This window comes from Vulpes vulpes, chromosome 4, assembly GCF_048418805.1.
Source record: "Vulpes vulpes isolate BD-2025 chromosome 4, VulVul3, whole genome shotgun sequence".
NCBI classification, from domain to species: domain Eukaryota; kingdom Metazoa; phylum Chordata; class Mammalia; order Carnivora; family Canidae; genus Vulpes; species Vulpes vulpes.
The window spans coordinates 43,922,570-43,945,810 of NC_132783.1; the positions used below are offsets into that span (position 1 = coordinate 43,922,570).

The following is a 23,241-nucleotide window of genomic DNA, read 5'->3' on the forward strand; positions in this document are numbered from 1 at the left end:
TTGTCATGCGGAGAACGGCAGGCCTGTACTCTCTGTATCTTGAGTAGGGGAAGGTAAACTCTTCAGTCGTTAGGGGCTCCCACTCCATACCTACCCCACGCCTATCCAGAGGAAGGAACATTTTTCTGTGCGGGGGTGGCATTCATGTTGGAAGGGGATGGGTGATGATGTTATTTTTGTTCCCCACAAATGTGGATGTTTAAAATAGTGCTTTATTCAGTCGGCATAAGTGACACATAGACTATGTATAGTGGTGAAACTGGGCCTGGCAGGTGGTGAGGGCCAGATCTCACCAAAACCAAGTGTCGTGGTTCTCCACTGATAGCACCCAAGGACCTGTTCTGAGGGTGGCCAGCACAGAACCCCCATCGTGGGGTGCCTGGCAAGTTCACTTGCGTAACTACTAAATTATCTGAAATGGATGTACCTCAGAGCCAGTGAACTAGGACTTTGGCTTCGTGTCCATGGGGCATGCCAGCGGGTCACATTTCCTCTCTGAACCTCCCTCCAAGCTGCACTGTACTCATGAAGGGTAAGTGTATTCGTTGTTCTTTTGTGCCTTTTGACTCCACGCCCTGCAGGTCTGGAACTCAGCCAGCGAAACCGAATCATGAGGCTGCAGCTCAGGCTATATTTAATTGAAGGTTTATGGTCTTGCCACAGTTTTAGAAGTTTAAGGAACTTTTCTTCTTCTTCTTTTTTTTTTTTTTTTTTGAGATCGATTGGATACTGTAGGGATTTGAAGTAGTGTTCATTTTGACCCCATGTGCTCCTTTTTAGTGACGCTATGTAAAAGTTTATTTAAAGTGTTATGTCTGAAGTCTTTGAAAATTGCCCCTTCATACTTCCAGTCACTACGGTAAGGATCCTAGAAGGGATTCTATTTTGAGACAGATTACGTTTTATAGAGTGTAACTTTGGAGAAAAAGGGATGGAATATTTTATTCCTCCGAAAAGTTTTATTACCAGATCTCATCTGATTTGAGATGAAAGGAAAAGAAAATGCAGAGATTTTTGAGGCAAGGGTAAAGCCTACCATATGCCCAGGAGAGATTTTGAAATCTTTCTGGATTGTCCTGAATTCGTTTGAAACGCACTGCAGAATTTGGATTTTATTTAAGAACAAGGGGGAGAACCCATTCAATCAGACGTGGGAGTGAATGACGGCAGCCAGTAAAGAATCCTTTCATACCTGCTAGACCTCTCTAGGAGATTCCGCAGGGCATGTGGTTGATTTGAGTGAGAACCCCCATGCCCCCCTCCACCCTCCACCTTGTCTTTTCAGAGCCTCTTCTCTCTACCCTCAAGTGTGGTTTCAGTATGACTAGGGAATAGACACTAAAAATATTTCTGGAATGACGTGACCCACTCTCGCCCCATCCAGGAAAGGGACGACAGGCTTCACAAGAAACAGCACATGCTTTCCTTTCATTTCTGGAAGTCCCTGGGTCGACCTACAGATGCTGCTCCCTCCGTGGCCGATGGCATTCAGACTCCTCGCGGCCGCCGACGGTGCCAGGCAAACAACTGCACGGAGCAGCTCAGCCACGGGAAGCTGGCCCCGGTCTCGGCCCGAGCAGCAGCCCCCGGGCCCCCGGCCACCTCTGCCTCTGCATCCGGGAGCCTTCCCGCCTCCCTCAGGCTCGTCCCGGCCCCGCCACCGGGGCTGAAGAGCTGGCAGGTGGTGGCTGCGCGCGCAGCGGTGCCTCCAGCCTTGGGCGCAGTCGGGGCACGTGGGGGCCTGCCTAGGGCCACTCTGCAGCCCCTCCGGCCCAGCCCCGCCGCTCCCCGCTGCCTCTTCCTGTCGCTGCATCTCAGGCGCGGGCCCAGGATGGAAGCCGCCACCCCTGAGCGGGGTCCCCGGGCCCGCCTGAGCGAGGTGGGCGGCCGGGTGAGCGCGGCTCGGGAGAGCCAGGAGCCGCGGCGGCAGCAGCTGCGGCCACCACCCAGCAGCGGGCCAGCGGCCTCCTCCCAGCCAGAAGCGAAATACGTGGAGATGTGCGTTTCGGCCGCGGCCCAGGGGCACAGTCCCCGCACCCCGACACCTGCTCCGGAGCACCGCCCCGGGGAGCAGGGGGCCCCTGGGGGTCCCAGGGAGGAAGCCCAGGATGAACCCAGCGGTCAAGAGAGCCAGGCTCCGGCCCCCCCGAAGAAGCCTGCCTCCTCGGAACTCTCCAGACCCCAGCTCCCCGGCACGGCCGGCCGCGGCAACTTCTCCTCTTCCTCCTCCTCCTCCTCTTCCCCAGTGGACAAAGCAGAAGGTGGCCTTTCCAAGACGGATGACACCACCACGTCCACAGGGGCCCTGGCCACCTCGTCTTCGTCTTTAGGCTTTGAGAGTGACAGTGGTGAGAGCGCAGTGAGCTGCCAGCCCAGGGGAGGAGGAGGAGGGGGAGGAGGAGGAGGGGCAGGAAGAGGGGGGGGAGGAGGGGGAGATGGCACAGAGTGTAGGGACATTATTGCCAAGTCGCAGGGCAGCAGGGACCCCCCCAGGAATGAGGAGGCTCACTACATCACCACCCACGAGATCCAGCTGAGTGAGGTGGAGCAGGACATGGATTTTGACGTGGGACTGGCCTCCCGCTGGGACTTCGAGGACAACAACGTGATCTACTCATTCGTGGACTACGCTTCCTTTGGTGGCAGCGACGAGACCCCAGGGGACGTCACCACCCCGACGGAGGAGGAGGAGGACGACGACGACAACAGCTGCTACCTCAGCACCACTCCCAGCACCAATGCCACCCAGACTCCGAGCCCCACCAGCAGTGACCCCGCCCGCCCCGGCGCGGACAGCAGCGGTCGCCACACCAGCAGCACGGAAGTGGGCAGCGGCCCCTCTGACAGTGACCCCACGCCCCCACCCGCTGGGCCTGGCACTGCCAGTCCGAGCGAGCCCTTGCTGGAGCCCCCGGAGGCAGCTTCCCGGGCAGCCGCCGCCACCGCCGCAAGCAGCTGTGGGAGTGCAGCAAGCCAGATCCTCCTATCAATCAAACCGACTTCCCGGGCTATAAATGAGCCTAGCAACGTGCGTGCAAAGCAAAACATTATTTATGCTGCCAAGCATGAAGGCGACATGAGCCTCCGCGTCTCTACAGCTGCTGAACACAATTCAAGTTCACTGAAGCAAGACCCGGCTGCAGCCGTGGCTCAGGACCATGCAAAGAAATTCATCGCTGTCCCTGCTCGCCTGCAAACCCGGTGCGGGGCCATCCGGGCGAAGGAGCTGGTGGACTATTCCAGCGGGGCCTCCAGTGCCGTAAGTGAACTGGACGATGCGGACAAGGAGGTGCGCAACCTGACCTCCCGGGCCTTCCGGAGCCTTGCCTACCCCTACTTTGAGGCCCTGAACATCAGCTCCCGGGAGTCCTCCACTCTCTCCGAAGTCGGCTTCGGGCGGTGGTCGACCTTCCTGGACTTGAAATGCGGAGGTGTTGGAGCCCGGGTGGAGCAGAGCCTCCTCAGGAGCAGTGCGGCCTCGGTGGCCGCAGGTCTGAGGAAGGGCGGCGGGGCCAGGACCACCGCAGACCAGCTCTACATCCAGGCCAAGAAGTCCCAGACCAAAGCCTTGGAGTTCGTGGTCAGCAAAGTCGAGGGGGAAATCAAGCACGTGGAGACGCCCCTGTGCTTCCAGAAGCAGGTCCAGACGGGCTCCCGCGTGGTCACCCTCCTCGAGCCCCTGAATTTTCGCAGCGAGAGCAAAGCCAGCTCGGCCACGGGGCCCTGCAGGACCACCAAAGTCTCTGGCAAGGGCCCCGGCTCGGTGTACACGGACGATGGCTCCGAGGCCTCTGAGAGCAGCAAGCCTGCCTCCCGCGCCGACGGCCCCCAGAAGAAGTCCAAGTTTGCCTCCAGTCTGCTCAAGAATGTCATCTCCAAGAAGATGCAGCGGGAGCACGAGTTCAAGATGGAGAGGGGAGAAGTCACTGACACATCCCAGCATAACCTCTCGGGCACCTGCAAGGAGCCAGAGGGCCCGGCGCGGGGGGAGAGGCAGCAGCGGGACAGGGGCCTGCAGAGGCAGAGTTCCCGCCACTCCGAGGCGGGCTCCGAGTACACGGTGGTCAGCGCGTCCGAGGCAGGTGCCGAGGGCCCCGCGGCCGAGCCCAAATCGCCCGTTTTCAAAGCCAGCGCCCCGCGGGAGAGCAATGCGGGCTCCTGCCGAAATTTCGCGGACGGACACCCCGAAGAAGTCTGTGAAATTAAAAAGAGTGCATCAGAGACGGTCAAAGGCATCTTCCTCCGAAGTCAGAACAGCGCATTCCGGTCCTGGAAGGAGAAGGAGGCCGAGAAGAGGGAGGAGAAAGCCCCTGTCGGGAAGCTGAAGCTTCCCAAGGGGGGCGACTGGAGGGCCGACCTCGGAGAGATCTCCGCCAGCAAGTCCACCATCATGTCGCGCCTCTTCGTCCCCAACATCCAGCAGACGCCCAAGGACAAGCAGCCGGGGAAGCAGGCTACCAAGTACCCCGCGGCCCAAGCCGCGTCCACCGCGGTGATCCGGCCCAAGGCTCCCGAAATCAAGATCCGCCTGGGGAGTGTGCAGCAGCCAAGCTCCGACTTCAACATTGCCAAGTTGCTCACGCCCAAATTGGCCAGTGGCAGCGCCTCTAACCTCTTCAAGACCATCGAGGACAACAGCAGGGCGCAGCAGCAGAAACTCTTCCGGGGAGACAACCTGGAAAAAGTGCCCCAGTTCCAGGTGAGAGACGTCAGAGACAAGTCCAAGGCCCAAGGCCCCCTCCACCAGGTGAGAGATGTCAGGAAGCTAATCAAAGGGTCAGGGGACAGCAGCGACAAGGGCAGTGTTACCCCAGAGCAGGGGCTGACCGGGCCCAAACCCAGGCAGCTGGCTGCTGCAGGGGGCGGATCCAGATCCCTTTCCCCCATAGTGATTACGTGCCAGGCGGTGGTGAGCCAGAGAGAAGATAGCAAAGATAGCATGGACCGAGAGCCGAGGGACAACGTAGGCAAAGGTGGCGGCGGCAGGTTCTTGAATTCGTCCTCACCCGAAGGGACAGTCTTGGTTCACAGGGCGTCGGGCAGACTGCCCGTGGCCACCATTGCCCCCAATAAGCCTGAGCAGGGCTCCTACCTGCCTGTGCTCAAGATCGTCTCTAAGGCTTCTGCCCAGAAGACCCCAGAGAAGGCCAAGGAGGAGGAGGTCAAGGAGGAAGGGAAAGCCTCCAAGCCATCTCGGAATGCCCTGGAGAAGCTGACTGCCGCCGTGAGGTCCATGGAAGAGCTGTACAGCTTCAACAGGAATGAGTGGAAGCGCAAAAGTGACCCTTTGCCCATGATGATGGACAGCCATGTCCTGTCGCTCATTGCCAGTGAGGAGAGGGAAGGGGCTTCGGGTGCTGAGGGGGACCCAGACAAGCTGGCCAGACGACCGGGTGAGCCAGAGGAGCGGGGCTCGGGAAACAAAGGTGGTGTGGTGCTGCGTGGGGGCCCCGGGGAACGTCTGCAGCGGAGGAACTCCAACCCGAGCGCCGAGAGCGTGTCTGCCCGGGCAGCTGCCTTTGAGAACCTGGCCAGGGAAAGGCCTCGATCCCTCTATATCCCCCCAGTCCACAAGGATGCGGAGAGAACCCAGCCCCTGCAGCCCCTCCCACCACTCCCCAGTAACCGAAGCGTGTTCACAGTGAGTGCCAGCAGCACCCAGAAAACTGGGGATGTCGCTGGCAAGTTCCCCCAAGGGCCTTCTCCAGAGAGTCCTTCAGCAGCCAAGGGCATCAAATCACAGGGACTCCGGTCCCTCAAGATCTCTCCGGCCACGCGGCCACCTCCCGAGGAGGTGACCAATAGGAAAAATGGCAGCAATTTGGAAAAGAACAATAGCGACTGTGAGAATTACCTATCCATCCCTCTCAAAGGAAGCTCTGCAGCGGGAGAGCTTCCTGGCAGGCCCGGGGCTGGGAGGGAGGGGCCCCCAGCCTCCTCAGGGGCCACTCTCTGCAGCTTGCCCCCTCTGAGTGCCCGCAGTCAGGTCCCCAGCAGTCCCAAAGGTTCTCAGGTCAGTGGAACCAGCCGGCCAGCTTGGCGTACCAAACCGGATAACCCCAGGGAGACAGTAGCTGCCCCCGCAGGGCCACAGAGCCCTGAGCATCTGCCCACTGCCATCTACCACCAGCAGCCACTGCCGTTCACCCTGCAGGGAGCTCAGCCCCAGGTCCTCTGCTTCTCCCCACCCAGCATGCCTGCCCCAGCACCGGCAGGCCCAGCCCCCGTCCCTGCAGACCCTTTCCAGCAGCCGCAGCCCCAGCAGACCCAGCGCAAGATGCTCCTGGATGTGACGACCGGCCAGTACTATCTGGTAGACACGCCAGTACAGCCCATGACCCGAAGACTCTTTGACCCTGAGACAGGGCAGTATGTGGACGTGCCCATGACCTCCCAGCAGCAGGCTGTGGCTCCCATGTCCCTCCCTGTGCCTCCCTTGGCCCTGAGTCCTGGGGCCTATGGACCCACCTACATGATCTACCCTGGGTTTCTGCCCACGGTGCTGCCCACCAGTGCCCTGCAGCCCACGCCAATTGCTCACACTCCAGGGGCTAGCGAGCTCTCCTCCATGGCGGCAGAGCCCCCCAGCAAAGAGGCAGCTGCGACATTCACTGAGGCCCCATACTTCATGGCCTCTGGTCAGTCTCCTGCCTCCTCTTCCTCCTCGGCCCCAGCAGCCACGTCCCAGCTCGTGGGGGCCAAAGGCTTCGCCCAGCTGCACGGCAAGCCTGTCATCAGCATCACTTCGCAACCCCTGGGGCCAAGGATCATAGCCCCCCCCTCCTTTGATGGCACCACCATGAGCTTTGTGGTAGAACACAGATGATGAGCAGTCACCAGAAAGCAGAATGGAGCAGCAGCTGGTGAGTGAATTTTACTTTGATAATCAGTTTCAAGGGATTAAGAGCAATCCCATTGCTTTGTGTTTGCAGTGGCAGAAGAGACTGTCTGTAGAAAGGGGCATTTTGGAAGAACAGAACAAAACCCCATCCCAATGATTAAGGAGCTAATTTTCTTACCAAGTTTCCTCTTCTTCCCACTCCTCAGCCTTTCCCCCATTGACCTTTTCAAACTGCCTGAGTATTTTTTCTCACCAGCCAGCAAGTAGGAGGGAAGTGAACCTTGGATTCCTCAGGTTAGCCTTTGGTGAAGGTTGGCAGGGAAAGAGCTGAAAACTCTGTCTGGATTTGGTGGAGTGAGCTTCACTCTACTCCTGGCAGCCCCAGTGACAGAAGGCCTGAATATCCCGAGGGATCACTGGGAACACCGTTAATCTAATTCCACCTCACAAGGAGGGAGAATCACGTTGGCATTTTCTTGTTAGGAGGTTTTCTAAAATTTTGTAGAAAGGCTTCTCTCCCTCGGCCACTTCTTCTGTCTTTTGACATTTCTTACACAAAGGGACTAAGTTTTTTTAAGTCCTTGTTTTTCTGTTTCTGGATAATTAGAGTACTTTTTCCTAGGGCGAGTTCAATATAGTTTAATATACCTTACACACACATACACACACACATACACACACACACATACACACACACATACACACACACACACACACACACACACGCTTGACTGAAAAGGGGGCGGTCCTCCAGCTGCAATGGCTCCTTGGATGGGCTGCTGAGCAGACCATGTCCACTGTGTTCGGCTGCTGATCCCAGTAAGACACTCCTTTTCATATCTGCATTCTCACCCTTTGGAAACTAACCTACACTTGCCCCCTTTGAACGAAATCAAATAAAATAGATTCCTAACACCCTAATTAATCCACATTCACAGACCAGAATCCTTGCTGTAAATACAGTCCATGGAACATGAAAAGAAGTGAGTTTGGCTTGTCTGAACCAGGAAACTTCAGGTCAAACACATAATAAGACAGGGGGGCCTTCAGATAGGAGCACAAAGGTGCCCGCAGTGTATGCACAAATTTGCCCTCTCATTTCCCCCCCACCCCCCGCCCCCGTTCTCTTCAGCTTAGATAGAATGTGTTGGCACCATGGACGCTTCTAGGACTTTCACTTTTTGGCAAGATCCTGCTGAACCAAGAAGGGAGATGGAGAGGAAAGAAACCCTTTCTCTGCCTGTATGAAAGGAATAAACCATTTTTCTCTTTTCTGAACTGAAAAGGAACAGAAGAACATTGTTTCTTTGTGCAATGGCAGAGCCTTAAATTAGGGAAGTGGGAGCTTTGAATTAGAAACGCAGCCTGCTCTCCTCACCAGCCATGTGTTCTTGGACATGCAAACTCTCTAGCACTCATGACACTCATGTGTCAATAACATCCACTCCTCACAATTTACCTGAATGTCAGATGACATAATAGTATATTGCAAAGTAGGAAACCTTTTTCAATTTCAGGGACTGTTACTATGCATTGTGTTTATTAGACTTCTAGACTTTCAGCCAATGTTCAAAAATCCTTGGGTCTTTCTCTAAAAGTTCAGGTGAGAGCACAAGCCTCATTTTCCTTGCACTCTAGAAATAGATAATTGGAATTCTTCCTTTCTAAGAGATTGCAACAGGCAGTGTATGATAATCACAAAGAGGGAGTGTGGGGATTAAAGGCAAATTTATTACATCTTTTATTCAATGTAAAAAATCCAGTATGCATATGGAAGAGGCTCAGAATTAGACACTTAGTTCTGCAGAAAGAAAAGAGTAGCCTCTAGTCAAAAATGTTTTAATCTTCTGGACAGGTGGTATGTTTACCTAAAGCTATTTTGGGGCAGTTAATCCTGTGAGGCCTTTGTGTGAGCCCTGGAGGTGCAGAAGCAAGGGGAAGAGAGGACAGGGCATAGAGGAGGGAGCAACCGGGCACACGCTTGCCTGGTGTCCCTCTAGCAGCTGCGTTTGGCTTTTCTCCCATCTGCTGAGTCTGGAGAGATTAGGCATGGAGTTGTTTCCATCAGACACAGATATAAATCCAAATTTTTAGTGTTCGAGATTTGAACAGTAATTTTTTTTAAGTTTTTCCCTTTTGAAAGTACACTCTTTTATTTTAGTCCACAGCCCTAAAGATAGAAGTGCAGAAGCTGGCTTCTCAAGTGAAGAAGACTAGTTAGGAACTAACGATTAGCATTTTGTATACAGACAAAACTCTAATATCCAAACTCAGATAACTAACTAGAATCCTTCAAAACTTACCTTCCTGAAAGTTCTATGCTGCTTTCCAGAGAAAGTCAGATACATAAAAAAGAAGTGTGCAGTTCTTTGTCCTATATGACAAAAATTGTAAATATTGCTCAGATATGTTTTAAAGAATTACACTAAACACACTCATTGATCAATGGATGCTCATATGGATGGTTGGGATGAGAAGTCTTGGAAGCTGGCTTCAGTTCAAGATTTCCTGTAAAACCCAAACTGACTTCAGAGATTTTCCTTGAGATAGAGTAGGAGTTTGTGTGCCCTTTTCAACTAAGAAGTCACACCAGTGATTTGATCCAATCACAATATTTCACAAAGAAGAAAACTACAGCTTAGAATGGAATGGCTTTGCCGAGATCCCAGGGAATGAGATAAGCCAGGACCTGCAGAAGGGGCTCTTTGCTCCTGGGTCACACTGTGCCCTCATAGGTAGGAGGCCTAGAACAAAGGAAGGATGGCAAAGAAACATAATGAGCTTGGTATTGGCAGCCAGGACACCTGGACTCTACTCTGTGCCTCTCCGGACATTTGTATAAAATGAATGTTTGAGCGGAACGCACTCATTCCTTCATTCATCCAAAGAACATGAATTACCTGTTTACGCTCCACCAGCCACAGTGTACTCTGCCGTGAGGCTGTCAACACCCATGTGACTTGGTATGGTCCCACAGGCTGAGAGCCTGCACTCCAGCTGGAGGACACAGACCCGTTCACGCAGAACTGCGAGACCAGGATTCAAGTCCTGTCTTAACCTTTAAGATTCCTTCCAGCTCAAATAATAATTTCATTGTCTATTTTTAGCTACACATTGTAACAGGGAGCTTTGCTTTCTCCCCCTGTGTATATCTGAGCAGAACCAGCTGCCATGATCTCTCTCTGATTATTAGGTTATGAATTTCCCTTTGGTTCTGCTTTCACAGGTGGGTCTTTCTTGCTTCTCGCCTTCCTGTGGTCAATGTGGCAGCATTTCTCACTTTGTCATGTCACAGCCTAGCTAAGAAGATAACTAGCAATATTATTTACTTTATCCTTTCCTAGTAATGATGTCACACATTGTGGTAAATGGAGGAGGCAGTTCACAGCCAGTGGCCGAGTGGCCAGTGGTCACAAGGGGAGCCTACTCGCGAAACACCACTGTGCTAGGCACACCAGTTGCAAAACTCCACATATTCTCCTTTTCTGTCACAACTTTTCTATTCTAGGCTTTTGTTGTTTGTTGACTTTTGGTTTGAACGTTACAGAATCTTTGATGCTTTTCCTGATGAGATTATTTTGGGTTTAGTTTTCTATCGTCCAACACACAGAGCTGTTATTTTTCCCTCCCCGACATATTCACGCTCATGCTTTCTCCTGCCTATCCTCTTATAAAGCCATATTTTTGCTTTAAAACTTGTATTGAGACTTGATCACAAATGCCATTCATGGGGGCATAAAGATAAAAGAAATCGGTAATAAAAACAAAAGAAAACTTTAATTGGCAACCACACTTGTGTCACAGAAGGTCATGCAATTGTTTTTTCATTGGATGTCTGGTTTTTTTTTTTTCCCTAGAGGACTTGATCCATTTGTCTTTTCATTTCTGAGTGCACTTTACGTGGCTCCTACACGTTGGTCTCTCTTTTCTTCTTGCTTCCACATCCTCCGGCTTCTTTCCACCCCCTCAACGGAGCCGCACAGAGCAGAAGCTGAAGTGGAGAGAGAGGGGGGTTGGAAACAGGGGCAGCTACTTTTGTAGAGCTCTAAGGAGGCCCTTGAGGGCTCCTCAGATCATCACAGCCTGTCCCTTGGGTTAAAATTGCAGGAGGAGGGGCACCTGGGTGGCTCAGTGGTTGAGTGTCTGCCTCTGGCTCAGGTTGTGATCCTGGGGTCCTGGGATCAAGTCCCACATAGGGCTCCCCGCAGAGAGACTGCTTCTCCCTCAGCCTATGGCTGTGATTCTCAAGAATAAATAAATACAATCTTTAAAAAAAAAAATTGAGGAGGAAATTGGGAATCAGAGAGAGCTTAAGTGATCCTTTTTAAGTCACAGTGTCCCTGAGGGCAGAGTTGGGACTAAAAACCAGAATGATCCTACACTACAATCTCTTTCCCATTGGCTTCTCACCTGCTCTTCCTATCGCCTTCTCTTTTTCTCCCTCAGGCAATTCTTCTTTGGTGGCCCTCCTTCCTGGTGTCTGTCCTACTCACTCATTCCCCACCCCTTTCTTCCCTTACCGTTGGTTTGAGAATTTAATTTTTACCATTTTCTGCATTTTTAGTTTTTGTTTGGTGATTTCATTCCCTTTTACGGTCTCTCTTTTCCCATTCGATTTTGGTGGACTTAATGTGATGCTCCACTTTGCTTCTTCCCCCCCCCCCCCGTCCTCCCCCCCCCCTTTTTTTTTTTTTTTGTCACCCACTGGTCGCCTAAAGGACAGGTGCTCCCTCACCTGCACATTCTTTGTACCTTTGTGCAGGAGACCTGGTGGCAGGACTTGGGGCTGCAAGTGCCACATTTCATTTGTAGTTCATTCTATAATTACATTCCTGAATCAATTTGCTTATTTCTATTTTTTTCCCGTAACTCAGTCGTGGCTTCCTCTCTCCATTATTGTCTCTAGCTGCTCTTTTATTTTACTATCTTCCTGATGTCTTTTTCATCTTTCCTTGCTTTTTTTTAAAAATGATTTTATTTATTTATTCATGAAAGACACACAGAGAGAGAGAAAGAGGCAGAGACACAGGCAGAGGGAGAAGCAGGCCCCATGCGGGGAGCCTGACATGGGACTCGATCCCGGGTCTCCAGGATCACACCCTGGGCTGAAGGTGGCACTAAACTGCTGAGCCACCCAGGCTGCCCCTTTTTCTGGAGACTGTGGCTTCCCTCCAGCTTATTCTTGAGTGCCTTTCTCCATGATTGGATAGCCTTTGTATTTTCTTCTCTACCTTCTACAAACTTAACAATAAATGAAAAATAATAGCTAATGTGTATTCATAATTTATTATATTTCAAGACTTAATACCATGCCATTTGATTCTTAAAGTAAGTAGGTACTGTTTTTCATTCCTCTTTGACAAATGGAAAGATCACTTGTCCCAGATAATCAGATCACCTGCAATCCAGGCCCTCAAGCTCTGTGGCCATGCTCTCACAGGTGACCCCTGTACGCATGCTTCTTTTGCTTTCTGGCCTCCAAGCCTTGGTTTCCTGTTGTGAATTGTCCCTCTTACCTTACCTAGGCAAAGGGGGAAGAGAATCAGGTGACAAACTGACCCTGAATCTGGCAACATCTAGCATATACTAAGTCTCCATGTGTGTTTCTCTTGATTAAAAAGTTAGCTGTCCTTGGTTACTAGAACATCTTATGCCTTGAAGAGAATAAAAGGCAGTTCAGAACTTCTCGGGGTGGCTGTGGCTCTCCATTGGCGGGGGGCGGGGAGGGGGAGGGCTGGGGATGGGGTTCATACACTGTAGTTGAAGGACTAAAGGCCAAGTATGTGCACCCTTGCAGTCGGGCAGCCCTGGCTCAAATTCAAATGCTTGTATTACTTTGGACAACCGACATATCTTCTCTGGGCCTTGGTCTCTTCAACTGTAAAATGGAAATACCTGGTAGGAGTGTTGTGAAGACTGACTTATGAAACCATTACAGGGATGCCTGGGTGACTCAGTGGTTGAGTGTCTGCCTTCAGCTCAGGTTGTGATCCCAGGGTCCTGGGATCGAGTCCCACATCAGGCTCCCCGCAGGGAGTCTGCTTCTCCCTCTGCCTATGTCTCTGCCTTTCTCTGTGTCGTTCATGAATAAATAAATAAAATCTTAAAAAAAAACATTAAAAAAGACATAACAAACAGCTCATGGCACATAGAGTTCAATCTCCCTTGGAGACTAGAACCTCCTCCTGCATTCCTCAGAACAGGGGCATGAAGAGGCCCCTTCCAGAGCAGAAGAGTGGCCCTTATCTATGCAGATTTCCAGGGCAGCATCAGGGAGTGCTTTATATTTCCCCAAACTGAAGGCAATACCCAGAGCCCTGTGGACCCTTCAAGCTGGCTTATCTCTTGGGGCAGGCCAGTTGGCCATAGGTCAGGATACTCTAGTACCAAGGCCTTCCAGAATGTCATACAACTCTGGATATAGCTTTCCAGCTGCATGTAGTGATTTTCCTCTCTGTCTGGGCGCAGGTCTGTGTGGAGCAAGGGAAAATCTGACCGAGCATCCCTGCTGAACTCTGTCATGTGTTCTGATCCTATAATCATGGAAGTCATGCAGGCAAACTGCCTGGTGACATAGTATAGTCATCCCTCTCATGTTTACTGACTTCTTCATGATCCTCTGATAGGCAAAACTGGTGGGTTTTGTTATTTTCTCCTTAATAGGAGTCAGAGCAACTTCATGACTTTCAAAATTTCAAGTCAAATTCCTCTGAAGTTAATGAAAGCAGAACCAGTGTCCTGTGAATGGATGAAAAGGTGATATCCAGTTCATGGATCCCTAAAAATGTTCCCAATAGATTGTATAAATAGATTTCTCCTTCATTTCTCAGACTGTTCTCATTGTCTTATAGTAGGCTTCCCACTGCTCCCCACCACTGTCTGCACCCTCCCTGCCCCCACTACCACCCTGTATCCTTCTCATCCGCTCAGGGCATCTTTGCAAAATCTTGCCTTATGATGGAGTCAGCCTGACTTGTTGTCAGATCCTTGGGTCCCTGAATCTGAAATAACTCTTCTAAGTCTTCTATTTTCTTCTCCTCCCCTTCTAATTCTATTTTCTTTTCCTGTTGATGCTTTATATGTCTTAAGGTTCAAAAACTTAAATTTAGCAAATGAGAAGTCTCCAAACCTACCACAGCCCCTTTCATCTTGAAGGTCATTCCTCAATATAAAATACAAAAGAATAAAACAAACAAACAAAAAAACCATGAGATATATACCTATGAAATCATAATTATTCTTTTTTTAAAAGATTTTATTTATTTATTTGAGAGAAAGAGTGTGCATGCCTGAAAGAGAGCATGGTGGGGAGGGGGAGAGGGAGAGGGAGAAGCAGGCTCCCACTGAGCAAGGAGCCTCACATGGGGCTGGAGGCTCAATCCCACTGCCCTGGGATCATGAACTCAGCCAAAGGCAGACACTAAATGGACTGAGCCACCCAGGTGTCCCAATAATCATAATTATCCTTATAGACTTTTTTTTCTTACATGTTTAACGCAGGCCAATTTTTAGATGACAGGATTAAAATATCCCTTGCCGAGCTACTCTGATTGCATATAATTGATTAGATAGCTGTTATTTGATACTTCCCAGAGGTTATTTTTCACATGACAGAGTCTTCTTAATCCCTAACAAATATTACCTGTAGGCCACTCTATTTCTGTCTTCATAATATTATGTTCAAATATCAACTCCCAAATGTTAAAAAAATGTTTTTTATGCAAAGTTTTAGTAGATATCCTATATATATAGAAAGATTGGCAGAAAGGGCTCATTTTCAATAGGCCTTTGAATTTGTCAATGCTTGTGATAGAATGGATTTAACTAAGTTAAAGGCTCTAATCAGTGTATCACATTTTAGTCAAAATGCACTGTATGAAATTCTGTGTAACTTAAGTAGTGCTCATTCACTTATAAGAATTCTCAGTATAGAGTTTAGTTCTTCAACGAGATCACTAACTCATGGTAAATTTCAAATATTTCTCTTTAGCTTAAATATCATTTCTGCATGATGTTTTAGGAACATATCTATTGCACTTTTATCTCTGCTATGGATGATTTCAATGAATCTAAACATTTAACTCTAAAATCATTTTTGAGGGGATCCCTGGGTGGCGCAGCGGTTTAGCACCTGCCTTTGGATAAGGGCGCGATCCCGGAGACCTGGGATCGAGTCCCACGTCGGGCTCCCAGTGCATGGAGCCTGTTTCTCCCTCTGCCTATGTCTCTGCCTCTCTCTCTCTCTCTGTGACTATCATAAATTAAAAAAAAGAAAGAAAGAAAAAAAAGAAAAAAAAAACAACCAAAAAAAATCTCCATTTAAAAAAATAAAATAAATAAAAAATAAAATCATTTTTGAACAGTTGATTGGATTTAATTCAAGTCTCAAAGAAAGGTTCCACTCTGGGCACTTTCTTGAAGTCAGTATAATGTCTAAGTACGTTTAGAAACACATTTCCCAAACACATTTTGAGATGGGAGCTTCCTCATTATCAGTGTTGAAATTAGCCAAATAGTCAAATAAAATGTATCTTGACATTTTCCTTGCTTCTTGAAAAGTGAAATTTACTTTTAGAACTAATGATCTTTTCCTTGACTATGTTTGTTTATAGGAGCAAGACAGAAGATGGACTATTCTGTAATCTGAAGGTTGCGTTGTAACAGCACTAAGAATTCAGCTGAAAAACTTCCTCTACATGTGTTATTCTTAGTTTTTGCTTCTTATAAACCAAGTGTGTAAGTTTCTATATTTTCCTGAACAACCCTGTTAAAGACAGTTTGTGTTATTTTAGTGTTACTAAGCTGAGTGAATGGTTGCAGTTTTCCCCTGTAAAGCAGGTTCTTTTTATACTTTAAAACAGAATATAAGCTTTCTTTTCATCTTTCCCTCCTGTCCCTGTGACTAGGCAAGCCATCCCTTAAGGGTTTTCATAGCTCAATCAAAACATACGGCAGAATGAGGTTGGTTCTGTTGTAAACCACGCCGGCAGATCAATAATCTGGATCACAGATCTCCTTGGAGGTTCTCAGAATACGTGAGGATTAGCTTCCAGAGCTGTAACACATGTTCGATTTTAAATATGGTGGGTCTACATTTTGAATTATATACCAGCCAAACCTGGTCATTCCCTTGGTTACGTTCTACATGTTCTTTTATTGGGTTTAGCATGATTTCAAATGGGATTGTGAAAGATAGTGGCTTTGACTCTTGGGCTTTGTTTTGATTTTCCCATTTGTACAATGCCGTGACACTATCTGTTGCCTTAAGATAGAATGGCTTGAAATAGCAAAGAGCCAGCGATTGCGTTTAAAGTTAAGTTCTTAGTCTCAGAAAGGTATAACATGCCTATTTTCCTCCAGGAATCTGATCTTTATGATGAGTGGATAGCCTTTTTTTGGTCTTCTTTAGTGATTCCCTTCCTGCATAGTTGCATGCTCCTCTCTCACAGACTGTTTGGAGTTTGAGGAGTGGCCTGTTTGGGGCAGTAGAGTGGAATGTAAACTGATTCCGTGGCTCTGATGCTCTCCAGCCCAGCCACACTTGCTCCTTATGGGCTTAAGAGATGTCAAGAATCCAAATCACAGAATGTTTCAGCGACTTTCAATATTGCCTCAGTCGTAACTCAATTCTGAAGGTTATTTTAGTGAGTGTTCACAGTGAATCTTGAAGAGCTGATTGAACAGATAAATATTTAGATTGTCATCATTAATAAGTGTGTTGACATATATCCAACAAACGATACTTTGGAATAGATAGTCCTTACTTTTAAAAGAGAATAACTTGAAGGTTCTCCCAGGCTTTCTTTAAGGAATCTCCTCTTATCTATTGACTTGTTCAAAGATAAGGCATCCTGGTAAATTTTTTTTTAGATCCTTAATTTAGATTTTGATGCTCATTGGTCTTGGTTTCTATTTAAAATTTTTTTCTTGAAGCCATAGCATTTTATGCTATTCATGACTGAAGATATGAGTAAAAACCTGAGACTAATTTTTATATGATTTATATAATCTCATTACTTTGTACTTAGGCTTCCTATCTCAGACTCCTTTAGGAAAAATAATTCAATTTCACTTTTAGCACCTTCCTTAAAGGGATCTTGCTCTAAAAAGAAATACTGTTGGGTAGAAGAAAAGGTTTGAGGGAGGAATAGCCAGCCCTGGTCACAATTCAATCAACGCACTGATGAGTGATGAAATGAAGCATGAAATATAAAACAGCCCCTGGCCATAGACACGATGCCCTTGTACCATATTGGGAAAAGCTTAATTCCTTGGCCACAGAGGTCTTCTTACCCAGGTACAGCAGCAGCTCTGCCCTAGAACTGACTTAATTTTTCACCACTGGAGAGCTTCTCTTACAGCACCAGTTGCTCCTCATTATCCAGAGATTGGCTGGGCATGAGGTCATTGAATATTGAAAAAAGAAGGTAAAGTCAATTTCAAAGATCTCAAACCTGTAATATTCAAAGAAGCACCATGAATTCTCAGGTGTTTGAACACATCTGGCAAAACTGATCTAGGATTTGGGTGGAGATAGTACCAGAATCGACAAAGACTATTTTAAAACCATGTGTGACTTTTAGGAAAAGGCTAATCATGCCCATATTGAGTGATCATAATCAGTGATCATATTGAGTAGTCAACTGCTTGCAAGGTCTTTAAAAAGAGAGATATCTCCTTCCCTAGATAATGTGGTAGAATTCTTACCTACCAAGGACCTGGGGACCCCATAAGCTATTTATCACTATTTATCACCAGCAGATCTGAGCCTTAAGTTCTCAAACCGAGGTAAACTAGTACAGAAACTAGGAAAGAAAAGAGAACTTTTCACTTGTTGGTTCCACCAGAGAGGCCACATACTCTAAGAAGTTATCAAGTACATAGTAAATGTCCAAGGGATTAAAAATGTAACTTTAAAAATAATGTTCTATGAATACCACAGTGTTTATTGATAATTTTATGGTTCTTTATTTCATCAAACCAAAAAAACCAAACCAATGCTGCTGGCCATTTACTACCTCAAGTGATAGGAACATTTTTAAAGACATGAGTCAATCTAAATCCTCATTTTCAGTGTTTTATTATTTCTTGAGATTGCCTTGCTATTTGAATGAAGTGGTTATGTCCTTCCTGTTTCAACCAAAGATAGGTGGAATAAAACAAGAGTCTATGAAGCCTTCTTATCCATAAAACTATCACCCAACACTGTCCCTTTAGCTACTGAACTACATTTTTATAAAGTTAAAAGTACATAAAACTGTTGATAAAGCATGAGGCATTTCCTAAACAGTGCCTCAAGCTGGAGTCGAACTAGAATTGTAGAGTCTGGTTTTTGCCATTTCTTTTCAGGGTTACATGTGTGACTCAGTTTTCCAGAGGAACCATGGGGCATTGTCTGTAGAAACCTTGACCCATTTCCTCTTTCTCCGTTGGTTAAATGGTAAGGTTGACATACTCTTTATTTGCATTGTTTCTGAAAAACTGAACACATTTGTAACCAGTATGAAAACTTCAATCTGCCAGAATATATTTTCTTAAAAGCACTCACTGAAATTGCCCTCAGAGTTAAATGAAGCCCAAATATGCAGTTAGTGACTTAATATATGGGCTCTCTGTATGTCTGTATATGTCTTTATTTGTTTGTGTGTATGTGGCTCTCTATATACCACTGAGGAAATAAGCTAAACCAAATTACACTTTGACAGCTTTATGACAAATCTCAAATGTTAACACACATTTCAAACTTAGCCTTATAACACTAGGAAATATCTAGTGATATAAATTTCTTAATTTCAGATTTGACTTCATCATCTTGCCTCTTAAAGAGACTTCATGCATTTTAATTATTTTCATACTTCATAGAAATGAAAGTCTGTGTTTGCTACAAATTGAATGCTCATGCTACCTGAAATAATACTTTGGACTGCAGGACAGTATTGATTCTTAAGTAGATTGACTATAATTTCATAAGTATATATATATGTGCACAAGAAAACACAGTCAGTAATAGTCTCTGTGTTTAAAAACTATCATGGTATATACATTTTCCTACGTGGTGCTTGAGGAGTTTCATTCTACAGTTTACAAGGTGTCGGTTTGCACCCCAAATTCTCAGGGTATGCTATTTTACCCAAATACTTGAAAGAAAAAGGTGCCCTGTATTTTATCAGTACTGTTGATGGGGAAAAATTTTGTGTAGGCTTTGTTTTAGAAAACTACTTATAAAAATCAAATTCATAAACTACGTTAGGCTTTTTCATAATTTCTAAGATATATAGATAGACATGAGATATATTTTCCAGAGACTGTTTCTATATCCTTAACCACTTCTGGGTCCTGAGTAGACCTCACAGGTGCATAAAATCATTAGTAAAGCATGAAGCATTTGCTAAACTGTTACCTTGAGCTTGAATCTAATCAGAATTGCAGACTCTGGTTCTCTGGAAAGAAAACATATCCATCTGTGGCACGTGTGACTACAAGGCCCAGAGAATGATTCTGAAAATTGAACTCATTTGTATGCCCCATGTCTCAGAAGAGAACTGAACGTTCACAGCAGTGTTTGTAAGCTGTTAACATTCTTGTTTCGTGTTGCAACTAGAGCGTATTATTAGATTTATTCCTATTGAATTCAAAATGGTGCAGAATAACACACACACACACACACACACACACACACACACTACACATTTGATTTGATTTTTTTTAAAGGTTCATAATTGCTTTTTACAAGCTAGTGTTACTGGCAGAGTCCTTGTCGGGGCTCCCTGAAATTACCTATCCTACCCGGATCTATTTTCTAGCAGGTGGTCCTTTTTCTCCCTCTTTAAGAATGTAGTTTTCTATATTTACGTGTAAGTCATATTATCGTATAGTGAAGACAGTGGTGGTTGAAAAGAATGTGAAGACTGTGGAAGTTATGTCCCAAGCAGAGGAGAGGAAATCGTGTGGTAAATGGAGAAAGACATTGGGTAATGCCGAATTGTACCCCTGACTAGGAAAAAAGCCAGAGGTAAATGGAAGAATGTGAACATTAAAACTGCTCTCAAGACAGAAATCTTGGTGGAAAAGTTCCTACCTGAGGTCTGATTCAATTACAAGACACAGTGAGCTTGGCCAGCGGGACTGTGAAATCAGCTCAGCAGCTCTGAGAATTACGTTATCGATGTATTGCAGATGGAGAAAACCACTTAGACAAGGACTCTGTGAGACTGGCCTACTTACCTTTAACTGCGGCATTCGTAAGTGATTGTGCAATCTTGTGTAATGGTCTTTTATTTTGACTCTTTTGGAAAAAAAAAAGTTTTGTTGTTGTTTTTCCAGTAAAAATAACTGCGAAGAAAACATGCATTGTTTGTCTCTATTTTAACTCAAAAAAACAAGCTGTGGACATGTTCATTTTCTTCTTTATTCTAATTGAAATCCCTCACTTAACTAAAATCCTCTATCATAATGGTTCATGTCCAGGTTGTATTAATTTCTGATTGCTGCGGTCACCACAAACTTCGTGGCTTACGACAACACAAATTTGTTATCTTTCAGTTCTAGAGATTGAAAGCTGGCCTGGCTCTTTCCCTGTACCAGAGTATTTCCCCTGACAACTAAAGGACTCTAACTGCCTGCATCACTAAGTAGCATTGTGAGGTGCACCTACCAAAGTGTGTGATGCTCCAGTGACACCAAAGAGCAGCCTAGATGAGTATCCCCAAGGGTTCACACGGACTCCTGGGAAAGTAATTGTGCTAATCCCCTTTAAAGCACAAATATGAGAGGTGTACATTTTGGAGATTTAGTGCACGATGAGAATCAATGCTGTAACGTGTCCCTTAAGTCAACCACCAGTCAACTGAAGTCCCTATAAACCTTGAGATCAAAGCCCCAAAAAGATTTGAGCCCACATCCCACAAAGAGAGATACCCAGGATCCCTCACATGTGTCCAGGGGTTAGGGTTATGGGGAGAGAAAGAGTTGAAAACAGATACAAACCTTATATTTCCCTGAGTCATCTCTGGCTTCCAGCTTCTGTTTCCAGTGAATTCTCAAATTGCAGAGTCTCCATTTTGCTTCAAATGTTCATTGTGTTACTCTGTATGGCATAGCTCCACAAACTTTGAGGCAGTACACCCATCAAAACCTGAGTATTCCAGACTCAAAACTATATGTACAGCAGGATTTAGGGAAAAGTTTAGGGTGCATGGGATGGAGATCAGCAGGTGCTTCATCACATGGCATCCAGCTGCCTTAGCAGACACCTTAGACCTGAACCCCTGATATCCCTGCTCTAGATCATCTCTGGTATCTCTGGCATCAGGAAATTTCACAGGCTGTTGAGTTCATTTGTGCTTCAGCCACGCCCCGTATTGCCGCAACCCTCTCCCTTCCTTCAGCCTTTGCTTCCTCTGTTCCTCAGCTTGCTGGCTTAGAATGCTCCAGTATCCTTTTCCTGTTATTTCTTACAGAGAGCCATTTAGCCACCTAATGGAGCCCTGCTAATGCGGTCCCACTATGATATGTGCAGAAGACCTCATCTCATTACCAAGTACGCCCCTTGTCCTAGTTGGGTATTGCTAGGTAACAATCCACCCACAAACAGTGGCTTAAAAGTCATGAACACCTTTTGTTTAGCTCACAAATCTGTCGAGCAGGGCTCAGCGTGGAAGGTCTGGGTCTGCTTCACACAACAGCTCAACTAGGGACTGGAGGATCTACTTCCCAGATGGCTTACTCACATGACTGGAAAGCTGATGCTATCAGCTTGGCATTCGGCTGGGGGCCTTGGTTCCTCTTCAGCTGGGCCTCTCCATGGGCTGCTTGGGCTTCCTCAAAACATGGTGGCTGACTTCCAGAAATGAATATGCCAACACACAGTATCAGATGCTTCCAGTTCTCAAGGCCAAAATTTATAAAGTGACATGGCATCACTTTCTCCATACTTTATTAGACAAACACAGAATCCAGATTCAATGGGCTGGAACATAGATCCCACCTTTCTTGACAGAAAGAGTGTCAAGACACGTTTTAAAGGCAGCATCCTCATTAAAGTGAATTTTTAAACTTTCTTTTAAATTTTTAAACTTTCTTTTAAAAGAAAGCATAGATGCTTTCTTTTAAAGAATTCTAAAGTTGGTTCTCAAGTTAGAATAAGCTCAGTTGAAGATTCTAGAAAAAATCTAGAGTGAGGATAGTCTGTACAAAAAGCATGCTTTCTTGTGTGTGTTGGGTAGATGTTGGAGTCTCATAGGGCAGAAATCACTGTTGCATTTCTAGTGTGGAGGGGATCGATGTCCTTTAGGAATGAATGAATGCCTACTCTATGCCAGGTGCTGTGATTCCTGAAGAGGTTAGGGTTTCAGGAAGCCTTTAAATATGGTGAGAATGCCTGATATGCTGATGAAGCTCTCTATCTAAGCCTTGTCAAAGGCATGGAGAATGAAAGAGGAAACTGGCTAACAGCCACAAAGAAGAGATCCATGTCAACGACCCAGCGTGGGGCAGGCAAGGAGCAGAGGGCTAGGTGTGAAGAAAATCAGGAAAACCAGAGCAGTAGCAGGAGACCAAAAGTGAAGAAAGTGCACAGTTGTGCAGGGGGTATAGCTACACTAGAGGGTAGAGAGAGAAGCAGCCTGGCCAAAGCCCTTCAAGAGGAAGTTTATCCAACAGAAGTGGTGTGACACAGCCAAAACATATTTCTTGTTGTCCCTTGAAGTTACAACCTCAATCCACAGATTGTCCCTTGGGTGTATTCCTCTCTGAAGGCTTATGTACTTCAGTGCTACCAGATACAGAATAATAACAGGTTTTATTATACACATATGTATATGCACATGCAAACACAGCAGAAATACAGTTATTGCAGAATAACATTATTGGATTATACATATTATTATAATGTGAGAATTATATAGAGGTAGTATATATTACCTCTAGCCTGAGGTCGGCATTCAAGAAATACTCTACTACAATACGCATCTTCATTGCAGCATTTCTGCTTCTGAAAAATTCAACCTCACCGCTCTACAGGTTGCTTAAAAATTCTCAAACCCTTCATTGGGACATGTACTATTTATAAAAATAAAGCCTGTTCTTTGAAGGAAATTTAGAAAATGTTAGAATATTCTAGAAACTGAACAGTTGGGAAAATTTGTAATCACTCAGAGGTACCTGCTACACAAATTGCCCTCTAGAAATAAATACTCGTAAGTATACTTGGTACTTTGCATGCTATTTTATAGTCTCCTTTTTTGCTTCATAAAATTATAAACCTACCTCCTTATTTTACCATATTCTTAGAGGGCTAAATTTTTTTGGAGGGCTAATTTTTAACAGCTGTATCTTACTTCCTCATATGGCTATATCAAAAGTTAGTCTCATATTTTAAGTACTTCGTTTTATAGTTTAAG

The 23,241-nt window shown here is 46.4% G+C and overlaps 1 protein-coding gene across 1 annotated transcript; it reads left to right on the forward strand.

The window, feature by feature from the left end:
* The first annotated feature begins 1,294 nt into the window (after nucleotides 1–1,294).
* Nucleotides 1,295–20,185, forward strand: C4H4orf54 (chromosome 4 C4orf54 homolog). The gene is made up of 2 exons (XM_026015642.2): nucleotides 1,295–6,863; nucleotides 15,454–20,185. The coding sequence occupies exon 1, from the start codon at nucleotides 1,418–1,420 to the stop codon at nucleotides 6,824–6,826; it is 5,409 nt and encodes a 1,802-aa protein (XP_025871427.2). The 5' UTR covers nucleotides 1,295–1,417; the 3' UTR covers nucleotides 6,827–6,863; nucleotides 15,454–20,185.
* Nucleotides 20,186–23,241: the final 3,056 nt, after the last annotated feature.